The 24,364-nt window shown below is 51.2% G+C and overlaps 1 protein-coding gene across 4 annotated transcripts in view; it reads left to right on the forward strand.

Moving 5' to 3' along the window:
- Znf423 (zinc finger protein 423) overlaps nucleotides 1–23,502 on the forward strand; it is a 308,237-nt gene extending 284,735 nt beyond the window's left edge. For all 4 annotated transcript variants that reach the window (XM_074056038.1, XM_074056036.1, XM_074056035.1 and 1 more), the window contains one exon: nucleotides 22,816–23,502. In XM_074056038.1, coding sequence (XP_073912139.1) covers nucleotides 22,816–22,845 — 30 coding nt within the window. In that variant the 3' untranslated portion in view covers nucleotides 22,846–23,502. The remainder of the gene's footprint in view (nucleotides 1–22,815) is intronic.
- Nucleotides 23,503–24,364: the final 862 nt, after the last annotated feature.

Raw genomic sequence — 24,364 nt, forward strand, 5'->3', positions numbered from 1 at the left:
AGTGCACCATAGTACAGCATGTGACAAAGAGTTTACGGGTTGCTTAGGAAGTTGAACGTACACTTATCCTGTGACCCAGCCACTGCACTCCAAGGTGTTTGTCCCAGAGACGGGAAGGCCGAGGCTCACACATAGACCTCTTCATGAGGATCCACAGCAGCCGTGATGGATGACCCTGCACTGCAGCCCCCTGGCTGTCATTGCCTGATGGATAGGTAACAGAGGTGGTGATGTTGTACAGTACATTTACGTGCCACTTGACAAAAATCAGCCCTCGGATATGTGCAATAACAGGATCAATTTAAAAAAACAATTTTTTTTTTTGAGATAGGGTGTCACTCTGTAGCCCAGGTTTGCCTCAAACTCATGATCCTCTGGCCTCCCCTCACTGAATGCTGGGATTACATGTGTGCACCACTGTGCCTAGGAACATGGATGAATTTTAAATGCCAGGTGAAAGAAACCCTATTCAAAAGGCTCTATGCTATGTGTTCTACTGACATGACATTCTAGAAAAACAAAAATATATCAGAACAGAAGGCAGGCCAGTAGTTGTCAGGGATTGTGTGTGTGTGTGTGTGTGTGTGTGTGTGTGTGTGTGTGTGTGTGCGCGTGTATGTGTGTGTGTGCGCGTGTATGTGTGTGTGTGTGTGTGCGCGCGTGTATGTGTGTGTGTGTGTGTGTATGTGTGTGTGTGTGTGTGCGTGTGTAGGAATAGGGGAGACTAAACAAGGTTTGTCTACCCCACTGTGCCTCTCCCCCACCCCACACACATACCACACCTGCAGACTGAGACCTTGAGTTGGACTGTGGGGACCCAGCCCTACCTCAGGGAGTTCCAGGAGGAACTGGGTAAAATATGAAAGAATTGCAGGCACAGTTACCTGCAAAGCATTTTGGGCCTGTGGAGTGAGCTGTAAGGGGGTTCTTCAGAGGGCCCCAAGACTTAGGGAGTGGGTAGAAGCTCTGGCCATGGATTGATAACTGTGGGATCACTTGCTGGAGGCAGCTCCAGCTATAAGAGAAATTAAACCTTAGAGACACAGGGGTGGCTTTTGGATGCCAAGAGCAGGAAATTTCATTGGGTTTTTGGTGGCCCTGTTCCCAGGAGCCAAGTGTCACTTAAACAAGGCTGTGCTGCTCAGTCTACTCTGAGACTACCTTCTGCCTCCTTTTGGCTTGTACATGCTCTCGCTCTGCAGTGGACTTTCTGGGCTCCTCAGTACAAGGAGAAAGGTGGCCCATCTTGCATAGCTTTGGTCAATTCTGCTGGGACAGACAGTGACTAGCTGAGGGAACACATAGGAAACACAGACTGCAATCCAGAGAGTGGCCAGCTCTCAAGGCAGAAGATTCTAGACTCCTGAAAGGAAGTTTGATAGTGGAGCACAGGCCATTTACCCACCCTGCCCTGCGAGCTGGCCGTGGCCAGGGATGAGGTCACACAATGTCAACCAGCAAGACCACTGCTTGGGGAGGGGAGATGGGCGGGGTGGACAGCGCAAACATCCAGACATGGGAAAACAGCCTGGTGGGAAAGTCTCCAAGGGCAGAGGTGTGCAGGGCAGAGGGTCAGCAAAACCATCGTTGTGAGAGCAGAGCAACTTTGTGTTTGAAACATTGTTCTATCGTGTCATCTGTGGGCCTCAGTTTCCTCAGCTGTAAATAGGGGTATCCATGCTTCCTACCTCAAAGATGTGTTGTGAAGGCTGTGATATAGTGGGAGCACATAAGAAAAGCTTACAGTCAATGGTACTGTCATTAGTAACATCTGCTCTTTAGACAAATTGAGAATCAGGTGGCTTTTTAGAGCTTCTTCCCATTGGGGGTTGCTATGATTTCATGATTTCTGGCCTGAATTTGAGCAAAACAAGCCTCAGAACATCCCTGTGGGGTGACCACCAAACCTCCAGGCTGAAGACATCGAACACCCCATATTGGAGCATGGGGAGGAAGTGGGGTTCCTAGCAGCACAGCAGCGTGAAGTAGAAAGGGCAGGGGGTGGGGCCAGAGAGCCAGGAATCCAGGTCCTCCTTATTGTACTTCCTCTGGTCCTGGCTTTTCTGTGAACCATTTTCCCCAGCGGAGGGCAGAATGGAGATTTGACTGGGGGATGAGAGATTCCTGTAAATGTCTGGATGTTGGCCTTGCATTTCCAGCCATAGGCCTCAGCAGATGAAGGCTGGGAGTCCTGTCAGCCTCTTGCCAGGGGTAATCTGAGCTGAGTGGAGGGGCAGCCTAAGCCCAGCTGTCTCAGCATCCCCGGGACACAGAGCATGGGTGGCACCTCCTTCTCCCCCTGCTAAGAGCCTTACTCTTCACCACAAAGGGAGGAGCAGGGCAGTCGGTCTCTCTAACCCACTGCACAGGGCTAGGCTTCAGTGGTGAGTAAGCCCCTGGAATGGCACGAGCGAGCATCATGACAGCCTCCCCGCCACGTCTCCATGTGGGCCAGGCCCCGATCCAAGTACTTCGCAGGGACTCTCAGTACAGCCAGTAGGTACTCTTACCTCATGTGCAGAAATGGAAACTGAGACTTGGAGAGGTTAGGTGATTTGCTTGAGGTCACGGGCAAGAGGCAGAGCCACATGCAAAGCCAAATTGTCTTTACTACCAAGGCAAACAGAAACTCTCCAAAGTTTAAATAAATTGCCATTAATATGAGCTAATAGATTTAAATGAGGCCTGCAGTGCTAAACTATAAAAAGCCCTTGTTGTCAGGGGACCCAGAAACTATTTTAATAGTTGGGCCAAGCAGGTAGCACGAGTGGCAGGGGATGCAAAAAATGTGCTCCTGGGCAACCAGGTAGAGACCTGAGGCTCTGCCGGAGCTGGACTTTGCGAGGCTAGGGCCTGTAAACCCTGCTGGCTTGGAGGAGTGGGAGGGCAGGCAGTGTTCCACACAGCCTGGGCTTGGGAGGAGGGGCTAGCTAGTTCCAGTCACGGAGGTAAAGATACCCAAAGTCTTCATGTTTCCTGGTGCTGACCCCTTCCAGTGTCCTATGGCAGCCTGGGCTTGGCTTGGAGCTGTCATGGTAAGGATGCAGCCTTGAAGTGGAGAAAGATCTCTAAGTTCATGGCAAGTACACGCAGGCATGTGTGCACATGCACTCGTACACACACACACACACACACACACACACACACACACACACCACACACACACACACACACACACCCCTTGATGGGCTGGGCAGGGGGAGTGGCTGGCGGGCTCCACACCCTGGAGTCTCCACTCCTCACTGACAAAGCCATGGGCTGCAGGAAGCGATTGTGAGCTGGCCCGTGGCGGCCAAGCGGCCAGCCCAGCGTCGAGCGGGCGCGTTTAAAGGATTAGCTCACGCTGTTTGCTTGTGTGTGCCTAATCACGCCGCTTCCAGCTAAATGATTACAATTGATTAAAAGCAGAGCTAGGTATTCTAACAAGCAACCCGGGGCCCTTCTGATGGGTGAGCCAGGCCCTGCCAGGCTGGATCCTGGTACCCAGCCAGGGGGAAATCTCTGTGAGCCATGGGTGTGGTCTGAACTCTGCCATAACCCGGTCCTTGAGAACACTGAACTCTACCCTTCCCCTACTTTCATTACTCATTGAACACACTTTCACAGTACCTGCTCCTAGTGACACTGAAGGGGTCTGAGACGGAGTTGAGAAGGTGGCAGGGTACCCGTTCTCACAGAGAACATTCTATCAATAAGCTGATAAACGTGAACTACATAATTTCAGAGTGTGAAATTCTGAAGACCATAGGACACTGTGATGGGATGGGGTGTGTGTGTGTGTGTGTCTGGGCAGGGATGAGGAAATGTTAAGGATGAAAAATAAACAGTGCATACTCAAGAAAGGCTAGCATTTCAGCTGAGGCCTGAGATGGAGAAAAAGCCACTGTGGGGAAGAGCCAGGGGATCCTCCAAGAAGAGAGAGAGCTAGTGCAAAGACCCTGAGGTACATACAGATTTGGGGTGTTCAAGGAACAGAATAAAGGGCAGTGAGGTTGCAGGGGGATGGCAACTGCCTTCTTACTGGATTTTTCTGGGCTTATCTTGCCTTGCCTCTTCGGTGAGGGCATGGGAGCTTCCTGGACACTGAGGTAGCTGCCCCTCTTTCTGCTGGAATGTCCTTCCCTTCACATGCTTCAGCTGAGCTCAGTGGTTCCTTCTTTGAGATGACTTCTCTGATTCTCCCTCCTTTGGCTTTTCCAGCCCTTCTTTTAACCCCCTCACACCTTTGCCGATATGGATTATAAGTAAGTGTGTCTTCACCTGATTTTCTACTCAAATGTGAGTGTTTGGAGATTGAAGACTCCCTCTGCCATTATCACCCATCCACTTGCCCATCCATCATCCATTTAGTCACCCCATCCATGCACTCATCCATCATCCATCCATCCACTCACCCATCCATCTATCCATCTACCCACCCATCCATCCACCTACCTACCTACTCATCCACCCACCCACTCATCTATCCACCCACTCACCCTCCATCCACTCATCCATCCATCCATCTGTCCATCCACCCATTCACTCATCCATCCATCTACCCACTTACCCATTCATCCACTCACCCATCCATCCATCATCCATCCATCTGCCTATCCCTTCTTCCTTTTTCTCCTCCCTCCCCCTAGGCTTTACCATATTCTTTGAGCTCTTGAAAAGTAGGAAAGAGAACTCAAACTGGGAAAAAAGAAAAGTCTCTGAGAGCACCCAATTTTTTAACTTCCTGGTCCTTATAAGATGGGTAACCAAGGCACCGATTTCCTTGCCTCTTTGTGCTGCTGCTGTCAGATCCAGCCAGATAATTATAACTAATAATAATTAAAAAGTAAAAGTGCTCTAGGCACATACTTAGCATTTGACTTCTTGGCTGTGCTTTCTGTGAGTAGCAGCATCTTCCTCCTTCCTGATTTAAAGACGGCTCAGCCCTTGCTACCCTACCACTGCACAAAGCAAGGCCCCTGGGCTTGGCCTGGGGCCACCCAGGGTGGCTCCCAGGGGTTAGAAACTGTTGCTTACTCTAGAGTTGGCCACTCATGAGGCCAGGAGTCCAGGAAGCTGGGGATTGGCCTAATCACTGTCCTCCCCAGAGTGCCTGTCCTATTGCAGATGCTATACCTCTGTGGGAAGAGCATCAGAACATATGTTCCTGAGGGTGATTGTGGCGAATTTCCAGTGTGACCTCCCTGCATTTCCTGTCTTTCCCACTAGGATGAGAAACCAGAGCCTAGCACAGCCCATGTTCTGTTACATGTGGTAGCATGGCGTGGTGAGGCCATGCCCACACTGGAGGGTCCTAGGCTGGTTTTGAATCCCAGCCCCACTACCAAACAGCCCTAAGCAGGTTGTTGATCTTCTCTGGGTCTCAGGAGACTGGGAGTAATGGCAGACCCTTCCTTGTGGAGTACTGGGGAATCTGAAGGCACCGGTGCCTAAAAAGCCTCTAGCACGAGGTCTGGCTCAGAATCAAGGCTTGGGAAGCATCAGCCAGCCAGTTCTGTCCTTGTCATCATCATGGTGACCATGGTCTGGGTGCATGTGGGCTCACAGCTTACTTATTTAATCAGTCATGCAGGCATGTGTGTAATTAGTCTAGCCCACGGTGTTTGCTGAGCACCTACTACATGCTGTATGTGTGCAGGTGAGAGAGACACGTTAAGTCCTAAACTAAGCCCCTCACCTGTTGTGGGGAGGAAAATAGTATGCTAATGAGCACAAAATATTTATTTTGTGTTTGTGGAATGCAATGTATTGCAGCATGTCATATACAAGACTAATCTGAAGATCCAAAATCTAAAATGCTCCAAAATCTCCAATTTCTTATGAGCTGACAATGCTACAAGCAGAAAATTCCACACGAAACTTTGTTTTCTACACAAAATTATTATAAGATGTACACAAAACATAAATGAATTTCATGTGCAGACTGGGGTCCCATCCCCAAGCTATTCATTATATACATGCAAAGATTCCACAGTGTTTGGATACGGACCCTTCACCTGTATTAAATATAACAACTTCTGCCTGCAGCACAGCCCACAGCTGGATGCCACAAAACATTACAGGAGAATGTTGGACCTGGGCTCCTCCCTTACTCTCAGGAAGTTGGTACCACCCACGGTCCGTGTCCCTGAGCCTTGCTTTATCTACTGTTCAGAGGCACAAGGCCTTTCTGCTCACAATGAAGAGTGATATTGTTGTTATCACTGTCGTCATAATTCCTGCTGCTACCACTCTGGTACTTGAGTGACCTGAGGAGTCTGTGGGGGCTCAGGGTCTGCATTTAGAGGATGCTGAGGGGGCACTGATCTGTGCCCCATTCTTAGGGAGCCCAGGACTTGGCCTGAGCTCCTCACACTAGAGCCATGGAAGTAAGCCACTTTTCCTGGGTGCTTGCTGGGATCCTGACAGTGAGATTTACCCAGGGGTAGTCTCACTGGGGCCCCCATCTGAGCAGGAGCTCCTGGTCACAGACAGGGAAGCTGAGGCTCCCACATTCACATGGCGTTGAGGACAGGGCATCTGTGGCCTCAGTTGCTGAGGCAGTAGGAGCCAAGATCACCCATTCCTTAGGAGCAAAGGAGGTCTCTCTGTGGCGTCGGGAGTGGTGGACATTCCTTGCCTCCCAGAGAGGCCAGTTCCAGGGGTTGATGGTGGCACCAGGCTCAGCTCCAGGGGCACGCAGCTGTCACTGCTCTGGAAAGCCCTAGCTGTGAAGCGACTGCTCCATGGTCACTAGAGAGGAGGGTAATGGGCATCTGGAAGAGTGGCCTTAAAACAGAATACTGTGCCTTGCTCTGTTCGATGCTCTCCTGGGCCTCAAGGGTCAGCCTGCCTGTGCAGTGAAGTGTGTGTCGAGGCCCAGGTGAGGACCAGGGGGGCTATCCCCAAGGCCCAGCTCAGAGCCGAGATGGCACTTGGAATCAGCCTCTGGCTGCCCATTAGAGCCTGTCACTCATGCCCTAGGGCTGGGGGCCAACCAACTTTAGAGGGGCACCATGCCATCATGACAGATGGACATGGGGGAGCTGCCAGCCGCCTTGAGCCTGTGGCCATTGTGTGTGCCGTAAGCCCAGCCCCTTGCTGGCACAGTCCCAGGTGGGACCAAATGCCTTCAGTTTCTTAGTAACAATGAAAATAACAGTAATAGTGGGCACCATGCCACAGAGGTTGTACTGTACCAGGCCCAGCCTGCATGGACATAAACAAAGAGGCACCTAACATGCAGGAAAGATGGGACTGGGGGCCAGAGGGCCCTTGGACGGATGACCTCCCATCTCCAGGACACCACTCTCACCTATACAATGGGCCTGCAATGCCTGTCTTGGCAGAGGTTATTGTTTGTGAAACCTGGAACCAGCACCCAGCCCCCCAAGGGGGCCTGATGCAAGGTGACAGCATGGGGGAGGAATTGGCTGTGCTGATGTTGACGTTACCACCCCACTTTTGCTGGGAGGGACAGGCTCAGAGAGGCCACTCACTTGATGTCATGTCACGCAGTTGGTAAGTGGCAGCATCGAGCCTGTAGCCTGGATAGACAGAGACAAGGAGTAGGTAGAGAATGACAGTAATGACAGCAACTGGGCCCTGCAGGTAGCTTTTCCTGTTTGGCCTCTTTTATAGATGGGAGACTAAGGCAGTGGCAGGGCTAGAGTTTGGACCCAGATAGCCTGGCTTCTGATCCTGGAATGCATTTCTATGATGCTGTGGACCAGCTTCTGTGTGATTAGCACATTCAGGTCAAACGCATTCTTCTGATACTACTGTGAGGAGCAGGGCCACAGCACCCACTAAGACACGAGGTTTTGGTAGCGTAGGGGCTCTCAGCCCCAACCAGCTGAGACAAGAGACCAAGGTGCTCTCAGTGGAAGCCTGAATCACACTTGGTCGAGCAAGAACAATTACTAATGACATTTAGAAAGAAATTAATGATGAGAAATGCAAGTTGGCATTTCAGGGGCACCAGTCAGCAGCCTCCCATCAACACTCACAGGAGAGGCGAGGGCTGGGGGCTGGGCACGGAGGAGAGAGGGAGGAGATGGCAGGAAATTAATTTTGCTGTGTCAATAATGACTGTGGTTCCGTTTGCTGTGCTTCTGAAGTTTAGACAAGATCAAACAGGGACTGGCTGGGGCTGCAAGGAGAGTCACTGTGTGACTTACCGTGGGTGAAGGCAGGTGAGAGTTTCTGTTTGGTGTGTCCTCAGGTGGCGCCAGGGGACAGTGGGTTGGAGGTGCAGCAGAGAGGGAAAGAAGGTCGTAGTCCTAGGATGGGGTCTTTTGGGCTAAATCCAAGTGCCATCTCTGGCAAGCTGGATGATTGCTTTGCCAGATAGTGCCTCGATTTCTTCAAAAGAAAAATGGGAACAATGGGGAGGGAGATAATATATGACAAGCAGGTGGTCCAGGTTCTGACACATAGTAGGTGGTTCAATATATGGTAGCTGTTGCTGTGTTTCACAGCCGTATTTGAAGATGCATAATTATTAAGTAGCAATGCCTCATTTGTGTGTTACTGTTTAATTGATCACACTTGATTCCTTGTGATAAATCATTTACTGGACCATTCTAGACCCTTTGGGGGTCTTAGAATCACTAAATATGGCATTGAGGGAAAAGATGATGGAGGGAGGGGAGAAAGCAAAATGATGAGGTTGTCTGGGGCAGGAGCCATATTCTGGTGGGATAAGGGAGCATGTCTTGTTCAGAACCACCTGCGAAGGCTCCCCTCTCATAGGGGCTGGGGTCACACACAGAGAAGCCACTATCACTGTGATATTGCACATTCTTACAGAGCAGAGGGTGAAAATGTAAGACCCATGGCTCTGGAGGTGTGGTTGTCTATATTTTCAACCAGGAGACTTCCCATCATTAAAATATTCAGCTAGTGTTTATTAAGTGTTAGAGATTATCCTCCGCACCTTTACACACTGAATATTCCTCCTCACAATGCCTCCATCGTTAACATAAGGAAACCAAGGCACAGAGAGGTTAACTAACTCCCCAAGGCCACACATGCTGTCTCCTTTACCACCACACCACATGGCTGGATTTCCCAACTTTTTTTTTTTTCTAACAAATCAGATGCAGCAGTCCCTGGACCTCTGTGCTGCATGGTGACACTCAGCTGTCTCCTTTGGGAATGGGAGTATGGTCCCTGTTCAACCCAGCCTACCTTGCTTTCCCAGTTTGTATGTAGATTGTCCACAATTTGCAAATATTTTCTCATTGGTACCTCACTAGTGTGGGGCTACTGAACCTGCTGTTCACTCTTGCCATGCAGACAGGAAAAGTGAGGCTTGGGACCTGGGCATTAAAGCAGGAGCCTGGTGGAGAGAAATGGGGTTCATGGGGACGGGGGTGAGTATATTCTACCCATATGGGTTTGAATGTTTGAGAGAAGAGGCAAGCAGGGGCCCCTCTCCCCTCCTAGGTGACAGGACCTCCTGCCACAGTCAGACCCAGATATGCAGTTTGGTAATCAACTGGGTCCCTGGCTTGTGGTGCTGTCATTATCTCCTCTACTTTTGCTCCTGACACTGTCCCATCAAATGTGTGGACTCCTCTATGGTCTGAGACACTAGTGAGGCCAATGCCTGTGGATAGCATTGGTGAAGACTGTGTTAAGTGTCCACGTAGCACTCTGTGTTATGAAACCATTTTCATACGTTGTCTAATTGGAATCTTATAACAAGTCCCGCTTTTCAAATGAGTCAATGGGTACTTAAAAGCTGTGAGGTCTTTCTAGGGCCTAGGGTCACAGAGATACGTGGTCAAGGTCACATTTGAACTCCAAAGGTCATTTCTTTTCACCAGTCCATCCACCCCCTACCTTCTTACTTTTTCATGTGCTGTCTTTCTCCCACCATTCATCCACTCATTCAGCCATCCACTCATCCAGCTACCTATCATCCATCCATCCATCCACCCACTCATCACCCACCATCTGTTTGTCCATCCATCAGCTACACCCTTATTCATCATATGGAGTGTGGGGTACATGACAAGAACTACACAGCTTCGGTGTGCCTTTCTCAGATGCTCCTAATTCCACACTTAACTGTTACCCATGCCTCATCCCACTTTGAAACTGGGGGTGCATGCATGTGCACACCCTTCTGGTTAGTTGAGTGGGATACAGCAGATTGGGAGTAGAGTTCCTTGCCTTGCGTGGAAACAGTGAGTTCTGCCTGGTTGTGGAAGGGAAACTTGGACAGACTCACTTGGTCTTAGTGGGGCAGGAGTGAGGGCAGGGAGGATGTGCTATGTCTTGATTAGACGCTGGGTGTGTATGAGAGGTCAGAGAAGGCATCACAGGCCAAGGCACAGAGCCCTTCAGCCTGTTCATGGACCAGACTTCCAGGAGCATGCAGCCCCGTGGATGCCTACCCTTCTGAGTGGTGGGATCATGTTCTGGTCTTTGTGCCACCCTGAATCCCTCTCCAAACTGGCATGGATGCACACCTACGTGTTTCACAAGGACCGTGGTCATTATTAACAGCAATCAGTCTCAGCTGTGGCTTGGGTCACTTGTGCATGCACACAGTCCATCACAGCAAATTAGGTCTGACTTCAGCACTTGTGGCCTTCAGTCTTAGGGGCTGTGAGGGGGCTGAGCCATGTGGGCACCAGGACCCATTTTAGGGGGTGCTGGGAAGTGGGGTTTTCTGATGGAAGTACCCTCAGAATATCTGCCAGAAGTGCTCTTCATTGGCAGGGGTAATTTTCTAGAAATTTTTAAGATGCAGGAGCGTTTTCCTTTTAACAGAAATTTGGAAGAAAGTAAAAATGGATCTGATGAGAGTTTTCATACATCATTTACCAAACCTAAAAGCCCTGGGTTGGTTGGTGGACCTGAACATACATGTTCTGTGTAATTAGTGGTCGTGTGACCTAGGCTTCCCAGTGTAGCCCTGATTTTCAAGTATTCTGTCCCAGCTATTGGTTATTTGTCCTGATTCTTGATTTGTGAAATACAATAACTCTATGTGGAAGTTGTACAAACCTGAAAATGGTCAAGGAAAAAAAAAAAAAAAACCAAGGGAAAACCACTTCAGACTTTTCCAACATGGCAACATTTCATCTCGTGTAAGCGAGCCTCACACCCGCCCCCCTGCACCCCTACTGCAGGGCAAGGGGACTCAGGCACTGTCTTCCAGCAGCTGTCAAGGCTTGGCAGGGGCTGTAGTGAGGACTTTGCAGCGGGCCTCAGACCTCTGCAGGTCTTCTGAGGTTCTCATCTCCCACAGCTGGGGCTGGAAGCTGTGCCATTGACCATGATGGTCAGTTTGACCCTCACAGAGAAGTTTTTGTCATGGAAGTGGAGACGCCATACAGCCAATGCTGGCTGGCACTGGCAGGTGGCCAAGTGTCCCCTAAGTGCTGCAGCTCCTGTCCACCCAACCAAGACTCCACAGGCTGCTGCAGTGTGCACCCTCCAAACTGGGAGGCAGAGATATTAGGGTGACCCCTGGTGCAGAGTGCATCCCTTCCTCCCACCTGTCCTGCCTACCCTAGAGGATCCTGCCTAGTTTTTATTTTGATTTATTTTGGGCAGCACTGGAGTTTTGAACTCAGGGCCTCATGCTTGCCTGGCAGGTCTCTACCACTTGAGCCACTCCACCAGCACTTTTTACTTTAGTTATTTTTCAGGTAGGGTCTCAAGCATTTTCAAGGGCCAGCCTCAGACTATGATCCTTCTACCTCTGCCTCCTGAGTAGCTGAAATTACAGGCATGAGTCACTTCGCCCAGCTCCACTTTAAGTGTGCAGCTCAGTGGCATTAGGTACATTCATGTTTTCAACCATCACCACCCTCCACTCCCAGAACTTTGTCATCTTCCCAAATTGAAACTTGTCCCCATTCCTCACTCCTCACCCCGTTTCTTCCACCCCCTGACAGCCACCATTCTTCTCTCCCTCTGAGTTTGGCTATTTTCAGTGTCACATAACAGAATCATGCAATATTTGTCCTTCTGTGACTGGCTAATTTCACAGTGTCCTCCAAGGATCTCTCCCACTGCTAAGAAAAAAAGTATCATGCCCTGGGTAAGGTGGGGACAGGGAGCATGGGGAAGGGAGCAGCTAAGCCTCTCCTCTCTGCTCCCTGATCCCTGCAAATTTGCAAGCTGTCCCATTCAATGCTGGCTCTGAGCCCACAGCAGGGTCCAGTGGAGAGCTGCGACAGGTTCTCCCTTCTAGACTGTGGCTGCATGGGTGGGGTGTGTGTGTGTGTGAAAGCCAGGTTATTATAAGTGGAGGAACTTGCTGGAAGGACACCTTGCAGAGGTGCCGAGTGGCTCTGGGTGGGACAGGGTGCCGAGTGGCTCTGGGTGGGACAGCTGCTGCAAGGCGACAGCATGGGACTAGGAGCCAGGACGAGGGGGCGCATTTAGAAAGGACAAATGCCGCTGGAGTTTGAAAAGGCCTGGCATAGCCAGGGGTCTGGAAGAGGTGGTTGAGGCTGAGGAGCATCTGGGCACTGTTCAGGGGTTTGGATTCACTCTGGGTGTTGTTGAGACCCCTGGGGGGTGAAGCAGTGTTCTTTTCCCCAACCTGATGGCCCTGCCTCCTTAAGGAGACAATCTGACTGGCTTCTTGATGCCCCTTTGTGTGCTCAGCTTCCGTTGGCCAGCAAGTGGGCTTCAGGGCATTACTGGCAGGTGGGGTTGCTGGAGGGGACCTGATGGTGTGAGCCTGGGGCAGGCTAGCTGCACAGTGTGGGGGACCCGGCAGCAGAGTGACACTCGTTAGCCTGAGACCCTTGCACCACAGTGTCATGTAAGGACTGTATGTTTGTGCAGATATGCATGTGTGTGAGATTGTGGGGTGTCAGTGTGTATGCTGGATATCTGAGAAAAGGACAAAGTACCTGTGAGAGAGTGTGTGTGTGTGACTGGGGAGGACACATGAAATGTACTGTTTCCCATGCTACTTTTATGAGCACCCCAACATGCTGTCCTCACAATACTTAGCTCCCTCCTTCTCCCCTGGGGCCATGGGAGATGGACAGGAGGACAATGGATGAGGTTTACTATGAGCACTGTGGTAGACTATGCTGGTACCTCCAAACGGAGGCCAAGCTGTGCTTGAGATGGGCATTTGGGGCTCCTGGGTGCCTCTAGGCAGGCTGGGAGGTTCCAGCCTCCCTGCATGTGTCTTGGTTTCCCCAGGTTTGCTAGCACTTAGTGTACCCTGGACACACACGTGGCCAGCTGGGTCCACAGCCTCAGAATCCAGGACCCGCAGGTAGCTGTGGCCTCACCAGAGCCCCATTCTCTGTCCTCCATCCATCTACTTCCTCAGAACTTCTATGTGCCCAGTCTCACGTCCCCTTCCCTCACAGGAGGACCCTTGAAAACTTGGGGGCACCTGCCACCTAAGGTCCATGCTCCATGCCCTTCCCTGGGAGTGCTGGCTCTGTGCTGGGAGTCACTAGACATCTTGAGGCCCAGAAACGCCAGGGATCTCAAGCCACATTCAGCCTGCAGGCAGGGCTGCAATTTTCCAAATACTGCTTTCAACACTGAGGAATATTACAGTTTTTAAGAATCTAGAGAAAACCAGAAGCCCTGGCTATCCTGGCCTACAGGCCCACAGGTCAGTGCTGCCTAGAGCTGAGGAGCCTCACCCTTACCCACCAAGTCTGAGCACCTCCTTTCCTCCACACCTGGCCTGGGCTGCACTTGTTTGCAGTGTGAGCCCCCAAGTCCAAGGCTTCATCCAGTCCGTGGCTCAACGTGACCAGAGAAGTCCTGCCCTACAGATGGGTCTCCCGGGATTCATTCTCTCTTTGCTTGCACAAACGTTCCTTGAGACTTTAGTGCCCCATGGCTAGGCTGCCTCAGTCTTCCCAGAGTGCTGCATGTGCATGAGGTCTGACTCCAGATCTGAGCAGCAGATCTCCTATGAGATGGGAGGAGCAGCCCCTCACTCAATCTTGGGAGCCTGTACACCACCCCATTTCTTTTTCTTTCTTTTTTTTTTTCCTTTTGGTGGTACTAGGGATTGAAGTCCAGCCCATGCTTGCTAGGAAAGCCCTCTACTATGTCCTGAACCATGTCCAGGATTACCTTGGACTGAGATTCTCCTAACTCTGCCTCCTGTGTAGCTGGGATTATAGGCATGTACTACCACACCTTGTGCACCACCTCATTTCTTTTTATTTTTTATTTTTTTTATTATTCATTTATTCACATGTGCATACATTGTTTGGGTCATTTCTCCCCTCTGCTCTCCTCCCCCACCTCTTCCCCCTTTCCCCCTGTTCCAGGCAGGTCCTGCTCTGCCTTCATCACTAATTTTTGTTAAAGAAAAGACAGAAGCATAGTAAGGAAGACAAAGTGGTTTTGCTAGTTGAGTTGAGGATAGCTATATAGAAATATTCCTAGCATTGCTTTCGTGTACACATGTTATGACCCATGTTGATTCATCTCTAACTGATCTTTACACTGGTTCCTGATCCCCTGCTCATGATAACCTCTGTCACTTTAAGGTTTCTGTATTTGCTCCTCTGGAGTGGAGACATCAAACGCTTTCATGTTTTGGGTTTTCTACCCATTTCTATATCTCCCGTATGTGCTCTCCCCTTGTCATGTGATCCCAGTCCAACCACATTGCTGCATTTGCCCTAGATCTAATGTCCGCATATGAGGGAGAACATACAATTTTTGGTCTTCTGAGCCTGGCTGACCTTGCTCAGGATGATGTTCTCCAGTTCCATCCATTTACTGCAAATGATAAGATTTCATTCTTCTTCATGGCTGAGTAAAATTCCATTGCATCACCTCATTTCTAATGGTGCTTTACCACTCCCACCGTGGGCTCTCCTCCAGGCCTTGTATTAGTGAGCTTGCTCCTGTTCCCAGCCCTGCTGGAACACAGCTTTTAGGGATCTTGCTCATGCTTTTTGAGGGCAGGGGATGAACTATTGCCTGGGGTTCCAGCAGCTGCCTGGCTGGTGTGGTTAGAATGGGAATCACAGTGAGCCATGAGGTTCACAGGACCAGTGCAGAAGTAAAATGGTCACCTGGGCCACCGTTGCTGGAACCCTTGGTTCCCAGTCCTGAGTTTGCTAGGACTGTATCACCAAGGGTCCAAGCCAGCACGAACCCCCACCTGTCTTTGGAAAAACAGCTACAATGGCCAAATCAACTTAGGGTCACAATGCACCCTGTTGCCTCAGAGGGGCAACTCTATAAGCAGCCCTGGAAGTATTTCACCTGCCTTTGCTTGGACAACAGCCAGAAAGCTCTCATTTTTCCCTTGCTGGGTACTGGAGTCTTACTTATTGCCTTCCGTTCTCTGCTCGCAAACAGACCAATCGGGCCCATTTGCATGTTGAGGTACAGCTCCCCTGAGTCGGTTGTCCTCTGGGTGGGTGACTCTGAGTCGGGTCCTGTTTGCAGCTGGGCTCCTACTAGAAAGCTTGGCTCCCTCCTAACAATCTGTTCTCTTGTGGGTTCATTTCCAAAGTGCACCAGGACAGACCCTGCCCCATCAGGAGTTTACTGGACTTTTTTTTATTTCCACAGCAACTATTTCTCCCAGGTTTGCATGTGAAGGAAGACATTTCCTGCTCATGAACTGGATTTTGATCAGGCCACCTGCTTTATTTAGTCTTTGGTGTCCTGGGGGCAAGTGAGTTGGTTAGAAGAGGGGAGAGAGTTGCTCCTTCCTGCCTGGGCTCCTGGGAGCAGTGACAGCAAAAAGAGGCCTCTGGTCCCTCAGCCAAGCTTTTGAGGAGACAGGAGACAAAAGGAGTCTGGGTCAGGGGCTTCCCCTATGTTCCCCAGGTAACTTGTGTCCTTGGATCTGTTCCTGCTCTCAGACGTCCCCCAAAGCCACTCCCCTTGCTTCCTGAAAGCTGGGCTCTCACTCCAGGCCTGGAGTGCCCATGCATTCAAAAAGCCAAGCCAGCTTCTCTGGCTGAGCCTTGCACTCACTTCCTGCTGCTCTGGAGTGGCAGACGACTGGCTGTCTGGGAGGTAGGGACAGGAAAACCTTTCTCTTGTCCCTGTGCACAGAAGACCTGCTGTTCTCCCTCTGCCTTGTAGGAAGTGTCAGGGCTTTGTGGGCCACCAGCCTCACTCTGCCACAAAGGGTGAGTGTCACTTCCATAGGGGTAGATCTCTTCCTGCCCTGGGGGTAAACAGGGTGAGGCCGGCTTGCTGGGTGGGGGCTGCAGGGGAAAATGGGGTGCATCCAAGTTGCAGCCTGGCCTCCTGGGAGCAGTGGCTTCACCAGCGGGCATTTAGAGGCAGCCCCAGCCATCACTCACTCCTAATTTTAATGACATGCATTCGCTAAATTGTGTTCTGAGTATTCATTCTGCACTGTTTATGGGGTGCTCTCGAGTGCGTGTACCGTTTGTCAGAAGTGCAAACTAGCGAACATACGAGCCTTTAAGACAGGCCATCTGTTCGTCTTAGACCCTTGGACGATTGTCAAATGCTTCTAAAAATAAGTGCTCACAAGCAGAGAGGGGCTGCCCAGGTGATGCACAGCAGAAAGGGGAGTAGAGTTGCCTTGGTCTGCACTCTCCCCAAAGGAAAAGACAGTGTGTGCTGGGGAGAAGACTAGGAGAGGGAATGGGCCACAGGAGTGGAGGGAGATGAGAGCAGAAGGCCCTGATGAGACATCTTTTGGGTGGAGGTGTGAGCTTCCCCCTCTGTCTTGCGTCTCTTGTAACTCCACAGCTCAGATACCTTCAATGGCTCCCCATAGCCCAGATTTAAGGGCAAGCTGCCTCATCTGGCATCATGCAGCCTCATCAATAAGGCCCCCACCTTCCTCTCCAGGCTTGTCTCCATAGCGCATACCCTGTGCTTCTGCCAGACTGAATTATTCATTGTTCCCCCAACATATGCTGCACTTTTCACATTTCACAGGCAGAGCAGTGCTGTGGGGGAGAGGGGCTTTGCAGACAGCCTGTGCAGGTACAGATCCACAAAGCTATTCCCAGCTGTGGGACCTGAGCCACTTTGTGCCTCAGTGTTCTTATCTGTACAATAGGGGCAATAGAGGGCTATCGTGAAGCTTAGGTGCGGGAACATTAGTGAAGTGTGAAGAAGGTTCCTGGTGTGTGGTGAGCCTCCATAAATGTGAGCCATGATCATTGTCAGTGTTAGTAACACCTCCAGGCTGCTGTCTGGGTGGTTTGTTCTGCCTGAAAAACCACATCTCTGTGCACACATGCACACATGTGTGCACATACACTCTCATGCACACACACACTCAGTGCAAAGCCTGGCCCAACCTGTCCTTGAAGGGCAGCTGGAAGGCATCATCTGTACTATTGCCCAGTAAGATGTCCGCTCTCCCTGATGCTCCTTTTTGTGAAATCTCATCCCCTCCTACAGCCACAGCTGGAAAAGGTTGGGATATGTCTCATGCTCCCTCTCTTCTGCACAGAACATAGGGCCAGGCCCCTTATTGGTGACATGAGCAAGTAACTGAGCCCTATTGTACCTCAGCTTAACTGGAGTAGGGCTGGAGGGACTGCCTCCCCTCCCCAACCTCCAAATGGATACTCTCTCTCTTGCTCTCTCTCTTCTCTCTCTCTCTCTCACTCTCTATGGTTAAGTTAGATTCTTGGACTTGGTCCTTGCCCCTGGACAAAGGCCATTATAAAGCCAGGCTAGTGAGAGCTCTTGTGGCTGGAGTCCACCAGAGAGTGACACTGAGGTGGGAGGGGGAGTAGGGGCGTTGTTCACGGCCTCTTCCCTCCACCTGGGGACCAGAGGGAGGTAGTGTAGGGTCAGGTTGAAGATTGGGTGGGCTCTGCAGATGGAACTGGGAGAGCAGGGTGGGTGGGTTGTTTTTGGTTGGGAGGCAAGTATTCTTATGCCCTTAACCTGTTGTAGGGACTCCAAGACCAGAGCCAGGACTTGGTCTCCCAGGATGAGTACTTCTTTTCTGCCTTTCTAAGGCCTGTAAGGTCTGCGAGGCCAGCTATCCCCACCCTCCCGTGGACATGTGGGCTCCTCAAGCCAGGAGCCAGGGCTTTTCCACCTCTGGATGCTCATTGCCCAGCCTGGGTTGTGGCAGATGAGGACTCTGAGCATCAATCTGTACAGTGAATGGATCAGTGGGTGTGTGTACACCCCTCACCAGATAGTTCACTCCTTTCCCTGGGTAGAGGGGAAAGCAGTGATCTGTGTGTCTACAGTTTCTAGCCAGGCGCTTGGGGGCCTGGGGTAACAAGGGTGAGGCCTTCATCAGACGCCTGATGTCCCAGGCCAGGACCATCCAAGGCTGGACTGTCCAAGGCTAGGCCATGTCAGAAACATGCCTGAGGCCTTGCCAGCCTGTGACATAGAGAGGGTGAGACACTGCTAGTCAGTCCATTAAAACTATGGTGCTCAGTCCTGGGGCCACCATCAGGGAGCAAATGGTGTGACCAGCCACCTATCTGGTCAGAAAGACCTTCATGGACCCCATTGTGGAGCTCTGAGAAGCTCATTCTCTTTGCCAGACATAGGATAAATACAGACACATTGTCTGCTGGGCCCTCCAGGCATCTTAGGAAGAAGTAACCTCAACACAGAGGTCACTTGCTACGAGGCCACATGGCTACAAGGCCACATGACTGGCAAGTAACAGAGCTAGGATTTGAACACAGGATTTAGTCCATCTCGGTCCACTAAGGCTGACTGCATGCCTTGTAGTCACTCAGGGCAGTTTCCAGCACCCGGGGGTACTAGGTGATGTGTTAGGACCTGAGAGGCATTTTGTCATCACAACAGCTGGGGAACAAAGAGCAACTAATAAGGACGTTAAGTGACCTGCAGTGTCTGTAATGTTTACAGCCCACACCTAGGCATCCTGGGAGGTAGGTGCCTTTCGTTCTCATGCCACCAAGCACCCAGCATGGTAAATATGGTGAACATGTTGAAGCATCGCTTGACCACTGTGGTGGGCAGGTGTCAAAGGGAGACCAAGCAGGGTCCAGGTCAAGAACCAGACAATGGAGCCAAGACCTGGGGCGATGATCCTAGATTGGGCCATTTGGTGTTTGTTAGTGTGTGAGGAAGGATAGTAAGGCCACGAGTTTCCATCCACCTAGCCCACTCCCTCAGTGCTGAACGCATATCTTGGACTGGGTTCAGGATCAGAAACACTTTACTTGATGAATTCCCAGTGAGGAACTAGTGACTGTCACCCAGCCGGGAGTCAGTAAAGATCCACTGAGTAAATGAGTACCAGGCTTCTTTTCTGCAGAGGCCAGGGTGAGACAGGAAGCCTGTGCCTGAGTCTGAGACACCCACAAAGGGTCTCCTATGAGTCTCACCAGGACCCCAGCTAGCCCTGCTCTGACACTGGCAGCATGCCCCACCCCCTTGGCTGTCACTAACCCATGTCCCTGGGGCAGATGGCCCCAGTGCCAGGAAAAGGCCCCCAGATCAGGATGCAGTGACAACCACCATCCACCAATACACAAGTGCTGCTGAGTGGCTGTCACGGCCACAAGCCATCACCACCCACCCCTTTCTGTTCTCTCGATTTATGTTCCTCACCTGCTTCTCTGTCCCACACCTGTGTCTCTCCCTGGCAGGCAGAGAGGCCCGGTGGATGCCAGGCCTCCCATCCGGGCTCTTCCCAGTCCTTTCCAGCTGCCACCTCCAGCCTGATGGCACTGGAACGTGTTTATCTGTGGGGTTGGTAGCATCTTTAAAAAACGATTTTCTTCCTTCTCAGAAGGGACTAAATATAGCACAGGCATAAACAGAGAAATAGACATTAAGCCAGAATGCCCTTGTGAGACCGTGCCACGTAGAAGGAACTCTTAAGAAGGCTTGATGGAATGCTGGCCCAAACCCGCCCTCCTTGCCACACAGAAGCATGAGTTCTTTGAGAGTGCTGGACTGGGACTGCACAAGGGTGGAGTGACTAGGGAGTGCTGGTGACAAAGATTTCTGCCACCCTCTGCCCTTTCAGAGATTACCCTTGGCTCATGGTAGAACTGATGCCCTCCTTGGCCCCTTAGCACATACACTTCCCATAGCCTTGGTCGCCTTGTCGAGCTGCTGAATGCATTGATCCCAGTTCCACTGTGTTTCGTGCCTGTATCTCACCCCTTCCAACCCCTGTGTGTCAGGACCTGCAAGGGGTGGCCCCAGCCAGAGTCTTCCCCTGGCCTCTACTGTGCCCAGGCCCCTTGAAGCATCAAGCTTTGACATTTCCATCTGCTGTGACGTCCTAGGCTTCTGTTCCTATTATAAAACTTCAGGGAAGGTATTTTTACCCTTCTCAGAACCCTCTTGGAGGGAGATTTTTCTTTAGTCTAGCCTAAGAACCACCTGCTACTGTTTTACCAGGGAAGTGGTATTTCTTCCCCGGTTTTCATAACCAGTGTGCTTGGTGAGGGTTTCTACATCCAGGGTTTCTGCACCATCACTTCCCTGCTGAGGCAGTGTGGAGGGTGTGTGTCATGGGCCTTGTTCGTGATGTCCTGGCCAGAGGCTACTTCATTATCTAAAGGTCTCCAGATACCCTTTTGCCCATGTAGGAGGAGGATGGTCCTCATGGATTTTGTGAAGATTAAATATCATGTCTGCCTGTGGAATAAGTCCACATTTATGTCACAGTCCCTAGTCCACACTCCCCCCAGCCTCCATGGGACCTGTGTACTGGTTCATTCCATTGCCCCATGCCAGCTAACACACTTGTCACAGCTTCCTGCCTTTGCCTGTGCCCTTCCTTCCGCGTGCAGTTCCCTCTCCCTCCCACCTAGCAACATCCTATCCACACACTTCACTTATCCACCCTTTCAGTGATTCATTCAACAACATTTTCTACTTTGTGCCAGGAGACCAGGAAAAGAGTTGCATGTGTCTGCCTTCCTAAAGTTCTTTGTTTTCCTACAAATAAAGAAAGACTTGACCACACCCTATAGCCACAGCCTCTCCCTGGCTGTTGGCAGGGTGAAGAAATGAAGACCATTGGCACTGAAGGACTAGGGTCCCATCTGGACAGTGTGTGCCCAAATGGGCCAGGTGCTGTAGCCATGTCTGCAGCTCAGCTGAGGAGGCCAGCCCGACCCAAGAGAGGCAGAGATATATGTGTGGCAGGCGAGGAGGAGATGACTTGAAGGAGCCACGGATGGGGAAGCCATCTGAGTGTCCAGAGCACTCTAAGAGCTTCTTGGTTGGGAGGGAGAAGTGAGGAGTAGAAATTGTCACAGCAGAGGCCTGGAGCTAGAAGGAGGATGGGCTATGCCTAGGATAGGTTCAGCAACCCATAGGACTTGCAGGCAGAGAAGTGCCTGGCTGGAGGGTGGGAGTTCCCATGGAAACTGCCTGAATCCTATCCATAGCCTTAGGCAATCTGCCTTGTGCCCTGGGTCCATGACACTCCTGACCAATTCCTATTGCTTAGTCCACTCCCTCCTGCTTCCTGGCTGGCTGGCTTTGGGTTGGTAACTTAGTTCCCCAGGCATCGATTTCCTCCACTTAGGACATGCAGTCTTGTGAGTCTAGTGACAATTGAAAGCATGTGACTGGGATGGCACATAGCATGTGGCCAGTACTTGGGGCTCTGCGGAAGGAGCACATCAAAAGTTGGCACTCAATGACATAGGTGCCAGAGAGCCAGGAGTGGCTTTGAGCTTCCACAGGAGTCAGGCTGTCACGGGGCCCTGTGCTGGGGAGTAGCTATGATCGGCTGTCCACTGTGAACCCTGGGCCTTCAGGAGAAGCTGCGGCCACCCTCTGGTCTATGTCACAGCCAGATCTGGAGCATAGAAGACAGACTCAACACCTCTTCTGCCCCCTGGTGGTCTGTGGCAGAGATGCAGGCCACTGCTCCAGCCTGTGGGGTTTCTGAGACACTGGCTGGGGTGCCGGCCTGGGAGGCAGATGCATCCCCAAGAACCTATGCAGGGGATCAGTGGTCCTGCTACTGTGTCCCTGGAGAACTTTGCTGCCTTTCTCCAGGTGTCCCCAGGTGAAGCACCAACTGAGGCTTGGATAGAATTGGTCTGAATTAGCAACACGCACATTGCAAAGAAACAAAAAGACTGTGGGCTTTCAGAAGCCAAAGCCCGCCCCCAGCCCTAGGCTGCTGGCTCCAGTGGAAACAGTTCAACACTGCTGGCTGCTTGGGCTGGCAGGAGGAAGGACAGGCTGTGGGCTGTGGCAAGAGGGAAGCCTTGGCCCCAGGGTCCCACCTGGGCCCTGGATTCCTGGGCAGATTCAGCCAAACCACACAACATCCCTCCTTGTGGCCCCTGCAGTGCCACATGACCACACAGGTGAGGCTCCTAGAGCCCAGCAGTGGAGCTCTTCCCTGCACCCTCCCTGCTGGGTGACCCATCCCCTGCCCAGCCACCGCCCACTGCCTGTACACAAGACGCGTCTTGGCTGCAGAACTGCTCGACACATCTGTTGTCTCCCTCTGCGAGGCTCAGAGCAGCTAGGGGAGGATGAAGAGGGGATAAGGGGGCAGCCTAGAGGCATCAGAGAGTTTCATCTTCGTCATTGGAGGGAAACGGAGATGTTTTTAATTCCTGTCACCTCCCCGGCATTTCCCTTTTCCCTCCACATAGATGGTTCCTGTGGTAAGACCTGAAAAGTCTAAAACAATAAAAACAATTTACAGAGAGCCCAGGTTGGCAGTGACAGGAACTGGTCCCCAAGCCCTGAATCAATGTGGTGTCTTGGCAGCTGCGTCCCTCGAGCACTTTTTCCTTGTTGCATTTTGTTTTGTAATCATCAAGACTCTTTTCTGCAGCTCTCCATGTCCGTGCACCAGGTGGGAGGGGACGGGCATGATCGCCATTCTTCTGCCCTCATGCGTGTCTCCTTTCTTCGCCTTTGCAGAACCACACGATGAGCCAGCACGCACAGTGAGGGACCGCTCGACAGGACACCTCTCCGCAGAAGGCTTGCCGGAGACGCCGTGGGGAGGGCCATTTGAACATTACATCCAATCAAAGTGTCATTTGCAACCCAGATGTAAAACTCTAATGATTTGGCCATGAGGCGCTGCTATTATAAGCAGCTGGAAATGAATATTAATGGCAGAGATTAAAAGTATTCCATGCTCAGTATTTTTTATTGTCCTGATACAGCTAGTGTGCTTTTTAGAGTTCCGCTGCAGACTACATTTCTAGTGTTAGAGAAACCTGCTTTTTGAGGCTATTGTCCTCTGTTTCTTCATGTATTATATTGATAGGTTTTTTTTTTTAAAAGAAAGGATTAGAGTGATTTTTTTTCTTCGCTTCTTTTTCTGTTTTGTTTTTCTTCCCCCCTTCAGTTAACTACTTTTTAATTGCAATTCTAGGTAATTGTGCATTGTGATGTGATTGCTTGGCTATTGTCTATTTCCTTTTAATTTTTTAATTAAAGACTAATGCTTTGATTGGATTTGCCAGTTCACCGGACAGTGATTAAAACTATGTAATGAATATAATCGGTTTCAGTGCAACTGGATGGTCTGCTTTTATATGTGACTTGATCTGACTGCAGTAACTAGTTCAGCTCAATAAAGGGAATCCATGCCATCAGCAGTGCTGCCTGGTTGTCTCCTCCCCTGCTGGGGGCTGGGGGTTGGCAGGAGGTGTGTCCCCAGAAGTTCCCAGTGGTTCACACATGCCCGTGGGTACCTACACACACTACACCCAGCTTCTTCCCAGTGCTCACCTAATCCAGGATGGCTGGATGTGCTGGCAGTGGTTACCTGAGTCAGAGGGAAAAGAACCAGGAAAGAGAAAATACTTTGATCTTCCCATTTCCTGGGGAAACATTCCTTGGGGCAGTGGGCAGTGGGCAACGGGCAGCATTTCAAAGCCCATGCAGCAGGTCGAGGACCAATGCTTATCTAGGCTGCTTCCTCGATTCTCCTGCTCTGGGCTGGCTTTCCCTTGTGGAAGGCAGATGGGTGTGTGGCTAACCCTGACGTGCCAGGGCTCCAGGTAGCAAGCACTTGGGTTCTAGCTTCAGCCAAGGCATGGGGATGTGGCAGGGTAAGAGGCAGCTCCCCAGTTCCATGAGATCCAGGGTTCCAGAGTGGACTTAGGTGGGGGTAGCAGGTTCCCAGGCAAGACCCGTTGGAGGCCAGGACTAGAGTGAGGTTGGCAGGAACTCTGGATGCAGAATCTCAGGAAGCACCCCCTCTCCAGGGTCTCGCCTGCACCGGCAAGCCCAGAGAAGCATGTGTCCCTGCACTTGGCAATTTTGGTGCCTTGTGGCCAGCTGTTGTCCCAGGACCCACCATGCAGTCAATCTCCTGGGCCCTGTCACATGGCCTCCCACACTTCCATCATGCTGGTGCAGGGCTGATTCCCCAATCAGAGATGAGAACCTACACAGGCAAGCCCTTCCTCGCCAACTTTTCACAAGGGGCAAGGAAATTGGTTATTACCCTCTG

Source organism: Castor canadensis, chromosome 15 (assembly GCF_047511655.1).
Source record: "Castor canadensis chromosome 15, mCasCan1.hap1v2, whole genome shotgun sequence".
Classification (NCBI taxonomy): Eukaryota; Metazoa; Chordata; class Mammalia; order Rodentia; family Castoridae; genus Castor; species Castor canadensis.